The sequence below is a fragment of the Chenopodium album genome, chromosome 15, assembly GCF_948465745.1.
Source record: "Chenopodium album chromosome 15, dcCheAlbu1.1, whole genome shotgun sequence".
NCBI classification, from domain to species: Eukaryota; Viridiplantae; Streptophyta; class Magnoliopsida; order Caryophyllales; family Amaranthaceae; genus Chenopodium; species Chenopodium album.
Window position 1 is genome coordinate 41,376,008 of NC_137848.1, and position 5,528 is coordinate 41,381,535.

The 5,528-nt window shown below is 35.8% G+C and overlaps 1 protein-coding gene across 1 annotated transcript; it reads left to right on the forward strand.

The window, feature by feature from the left end:
* The first annotated feature begins 1,448 nt into the window (after nt 1-1,448).
* On the forward strand, nt 1,449-4,123 carry LOC145581182 (uncharacterized). The gene is made up of 5 exons (XM_081638238.1): nt 1,449-1,658; nt 3,035-3,089; nt 3,189-3,374; nt 3,478-3,521; nt 3,572-4,123. The coding sequence occupies exons 1-5, from the start codon at nt 1,449-1,451 to the stop codon at nt 4,121-4,123; spliced, it is 1,047 nt and encodes a 348-aa protein (XP_081494364.1).
* The last annotated feature ends 1,405 nt before the right edge of the window (nt 4,124-5,528 follow it).

The window sequence follows — 5,528 nt, forward strand, 5'->3', positions numbered from 1 at the left end:
ATTTGACATACAATGCGAGTGACAATTTTAACTTTGATACAGAGATAATGGGGAATGACATGGTTAATATGGGTAACTCCCCACCTAATGGAAGAGGAATAGGGAGGGGTAGAGGAAGAGGAAGGGGGAGGAGTAGTGGTAGAGGAAACCAAAGAGGGTATAAATTTGAAGAATGGTTAGGGATTAATCCCACACTTGCTGAACCTACACCCAAACACAATGAAGACCCTCAAGGTAATCCATCACAACCTATTCATCCACCTCAATCAGAACCAATCCTTGTTCTTAGGAGAAGTCATAAAAAACAAAAAGTACCCAATCAGCTTATACTAACTCCTGTTATTCCTACCCCTGATATAATTGAAAATAACAATAGCAGTGAGAGGTTTTCTGATATAAGTTGTTCATCTAAGTCTTCTAAAGCACATGAATTTGGAAAGAGGGAAGTTCCATTAACAACAGCAAGGAGGAAAGGTTTATCCCTGAGTAACTCCGTATATCAGAAGGTAGTAATAGTCTAAGCATTGGAATAGGAAGTAGGAGAAGGTATGTTAACACAGTAATGAGCCTAAGCAATGATGATAATGAGGATTTAGAGAATGATGAAGAAGATGATTGTATTCTAGAGAGCAATTTGGATGATGAAGAAGATGATGATGTCAGTTTAGATGAGGAAGGTAGTGCATCTAAGGATGAAGGTGGTCTAGTGATCCATGACAATTTTGACCCCTTTGATGATCCGGTTTTTGAAGATGATGAAGAAGATGATGACAATTACTTCTTGAAATTGTACAAAAATGGGGAGTTGTATAAGAGTGAAGACTTTGGCAAGATAGTTTTGAGACCTTGGCAATTGTTCATTGACAAACAACACTTAAGGGATGTAGTCAGAGACTACTATATACAATGTGGATTTTCTGTCATAGTTGAGAGGGCAAACAACTCAAGGTACACATTTAGTTGTGATGCAGTAGGGTGTGGGTGGAGATTACATGCATCTAAGCTACCAGATGGATTCACATGGGCTACTAAGTCAATTCAAAATGCCGAACACTCTTGCACTGGATTAGATACAAACAATCCAATGGTGACTAGTCTATGGGCCTCAAGGGTTTTAATGGAGGACATTAGAGCTAATAATGATATATTTGCAAAGTCTTTGAACATTTTGTTGTTCCAAATATATGGTATACGAATGGCTGGTAGTACTTTATATAGGGTTAGAAATAGGGCACTAATGGAAATACATGGCATCCATGATCAATCCTATGCTCATTTGCCACATTATTGTGAGATGGTGAAGATGACAAACCCTGAATCTGATGCATTTTGTGGTTGGGTTGCATCAGGAGACCCTTAAAGACCACTGATTTTCAAAATCATATTCATATCATTTAAGGCAGCAGTAGATGAGTTAGTTAGTGGTTGTCGGAGTTTGATTGGTGTGGATGGGGCTCATCTTAAGGGCAACTATATATGGAGGATTACTTCTTTCTGCAGTAGCTTTGGATGCAAATAATGAGCTTTACCCTTTTGCTTGGGCCATTGTTTCCGAGGAAGATGCAGATAGTTGGTTCTTTTTTGTTTGGCATTTGAAGAACCTATTGAAAGACAGTGGGAGGGGTGACAGTTGGTGTTTTATTTCAGATAGACAGAAGGTATGTATCTTCTTTATTTCAACTATGATTTAGTTAACTTTGTTAATTAGTTATTTTTATTATTTTATATAGTGTAATAATATAATACCACTTATGTAGGGGAATGATTTGGCACTAAATGAACTTTGGTCAGAAGCACCTAAAAGGTATTGTTGTAGACACCTTTGGGCTAACTGGAAAAAAGCCTTTCCCGGGCCTCTTATGCTCTCTTTGTTTTGGAAAGCTTGTGGGGCATACTCCCCTTTCACTTTTAAGAAGGCAGTGGATCATGATAGGCGGTCGCACACCTAACAAAAATAATAAAAGCCTAACTATCCTCCTAATATGTAGTAAGGTAAATCAGAGTCGATCCCACAGAGAAGGTAGTATCAATATTTGGTTGCTATGAATAATAATAGTTGAGTCAAATAAATATAGGGTTGGAATTATTATACTACTACTAACAAAAGAAAATCAAATAATAAAAACATCTAGAATTAAGTATCACCACTAGCATAATCAATACAAGACAAATTCTTACCCCAATCAATCAATTATATGTTCACAAGGAAAGGTACGCCCTGTAAAATACCAAAAATCTCTCCCAAGTTGTCAATGGCTTCCCTAATTAACAATCAAACCTACTTCCGTGGAATCATGCAAATTAAAGACATTAAGTCCGGCACCCTAACTTCCTAACAATCCATTCTACCTACTTCCGTGGAGAATTTCATACCCTTAATTGATCTATTCAAATCTGTCAAAACCCAACTTTCGTTGCGATAAAGACAATGGAATAATAACAATACCAATTATCCCTAATCTAGTATTGGCATAAGCACAATCAATTAAGCATGAACAATATAAACAATTAATTGAGAATTTAAAAGAATAAATCAAGTATCAATCATGGCTAGGGTTCAACCTAACCGTAGAATAAAATACTACTCAAACATGATTAAAAGATTAAAAGAAAATAACAAACTCTAAGATTTCTAATAAAGTGGATGGTTGCTTGCGACAAAAAACCCCCCTTTATAAACCCCCTAAAGATAAGTTATATATAAGCATTAGCATTAAGGAAGTAAAGTAGGATTAGGAGTCTTCAAGGTCGGCAAAACTTATCCAAAACGCTGCATTGAAGCTAGCCACGACCTTCTCGTCACGGGAAGCCATGGTGTTTACGGCATTGGTGTATTTTGCTTGAGCACAAACAGAGGAGCCACGACCAACCCAAGGCTTAATGCAACAAGCCACGACCAGGCCAAGGCTTAAGCAATCTCCACACTATGCTCATGCAAATGAAACTTCAAGCTTGGAATGTGATCATATGATGTCAAGCTCATAATCTTCTAAATGCTCCTAGCTTAACTCGGCTTGCAAATGCGACCTTGTAGGCGAAAATCCTACAAAACAAAGAAAAAGAACCCGAGGAGAGCAATATCGAAATATGTATATAAATTGACGCTTGAATAATTAAATGTAGGAAGAAAGCACGACAACTATCATATAAATATGGCATATAAAATGTGTATTTTATCGTGTTATCAGATCAATTGGACAAGGTTAACCCATCTGGTAGACTTTGGCTTTCTGCACTAGGAGATCAGAGTAGATGGACCAAACACAAATTTAATCCAGAACTTAAATGTGATGTGAATAAGACTAATTTTGTCGAAAGCTTTAATGCGACCCTTGGCATAGATAGATGCAGACCTATCCTCACTCTCTTAGAAGGTATATTATTCTTGTTATTTTTTCCTTTTTTTTTTTTACTTTATTTCTTTATTATCCTATGATAAAATATGCATTAACATTAATAATTTCTTATTTGTTGAAGGCGTTAGAAGACATACTATGGTCAGAATAGCTACTAGGAGACAGGCATGTGAAGAATGAGAAAGGAATGATATATGTCCTAACATTATAAAAAGGATCAAAAGCTTAGTCATGATTCCAGAACCTGCAGTGGAGATGGAGAGTGTGAGATTTTAGATGGAAAGTCTGTCCTTCCAGTTAGCTTGAAGAACCATACATGCCTATGTGGGGCATGGAAACTATCAGGTATTCCGTGTAAACATGGCATGAGAGCAATATTACACGCAAAACTAGACCCCCACACTTTTGTGCATGAATGGTACTCAGTGAGGAGGTATAAGGCAACTTACAACCATGGTATCAAGTCAATACCAGATGTTGAACAATGGCCTGAGATCAACATGCCTTACATACACCCATCAAAAATGAAAAGAGGTGTGGGGAGACCTTGTAGGAACCGGAAAAGAGCATATGATGAAGCAAATAAAGGTAAAAGAGCTAAAACAATACAATATAGCAACTGCAAGGCATTTGGGCATAATACCCAAACCTGTAAAGGAGGGGTGACTGCAAGGAAAAGTACAAGAATAAAGAATCAGAAGAAGCAACCAGCCACAGTTACAAAGGACAAGTACACAAATAGGGCATCAACATCTAATCATAAGTAGTTGCTATACTATGCCTAGTTATGGTTTTTAGGTACTAGTTTTTGTGTACTCATGTTTAACATTGGGAATCAGGTGTTTATTTTGCTGTTAAACTCTAATATTTTGGTGAGCTAATGCTCAGGATTGAAAACCATGCTATTGCTCTAATTAACAATGTCAGTATCTTCATTTACTCTCTCAAAAAAAAAAAAAAAAACAAAAATTATCTTCATTTTCTCACAAGAAAAACCCACGTATATTGCAATTATAATACAATCATCCTAGATCTCTTATGGTAATAGCAAGAAAAAATCTTCAATAGAAAAAAGAGGAAGAAATATTAATAAAAGAGGGGTTGCTGCTACGCTAGGTTAAGCATATAAAAGGAAAAAAAAAGAAGGGAAATTTTTGGAGGGAAATGTTGGAGCCAAATATTAAAAAAAAAAAAAAAAAAAAAATAGGTTGTTATAACTTCTAACCTATTACTAACCTTAGTTAATCATATTAACCACAAAAACGTTAAGTTAAAAGGTTACTTTACCTTTTTAGTATTAGTAATGGCATGTTCTAGAAAATTAATAACTATGAGGCTACCAATGATAAACAGAAAAAAGTTTGGCTACCACTGATTAAAAAAACAAAAGTTTGAGGCTACCATTGAGAATTTCCCTTGTGAAATTGATAGTCGATGATTAAAAAGAAAAAAAAAATTATTTACCTGAGAAGCTTATTCAACGAAGAATAGAAATCTCAGAAGCCGCTTCAATGGAGAATTTACAGTACGGCTTCAATGGAGAGGAGAGAATTCAGAGGACGGATTTATTGAGCAAAAATGGAGGAGGCGTGTTTTAATTTTTTGACTAGAAGAGAAGGCGGGTTATTGGGTTAATAGAAGTACTTAATTACTTATAAGGTTCATCGTTCATGTATTAGCAGCTAGCCTTACAAGGTAAGTTAGGCCCTGTTGTTGAAATCAGTAGCATTGAAGAACAAATCTAATATATATATATAAAGGGAAGTTTTTTCCCGAATTTATAGAGAGCCACGTAGGATAAAATTTTCTTAACGCGCCATGTAGGATTATAAATTTTAGTTATACCAATCAAATAAGAGATTTGTAAATTCTTTTAGAATTAAATAATTCAAATGCCACATAAGCAAAATTGGCAAATAAGACTTAAAAGTTTTGTTAATTGAGACGAACACTACAAGAAGGGGGGTGAATTGTAGGTGAGTTCCTTATGACTACTTTTGCGGAATATAAAACAGAACATAAAAGGAACTTACACAGCACACAGTATTTTACGAGGAAACCTTCCAGGGCCCAACTGGAAGTAAAACCTCGACCCTCTAAGGGATTTTCAATACCAAAACACTTCACTATAATAGGGCAAACACACTTGTTACAACCTATTATAATCAGACC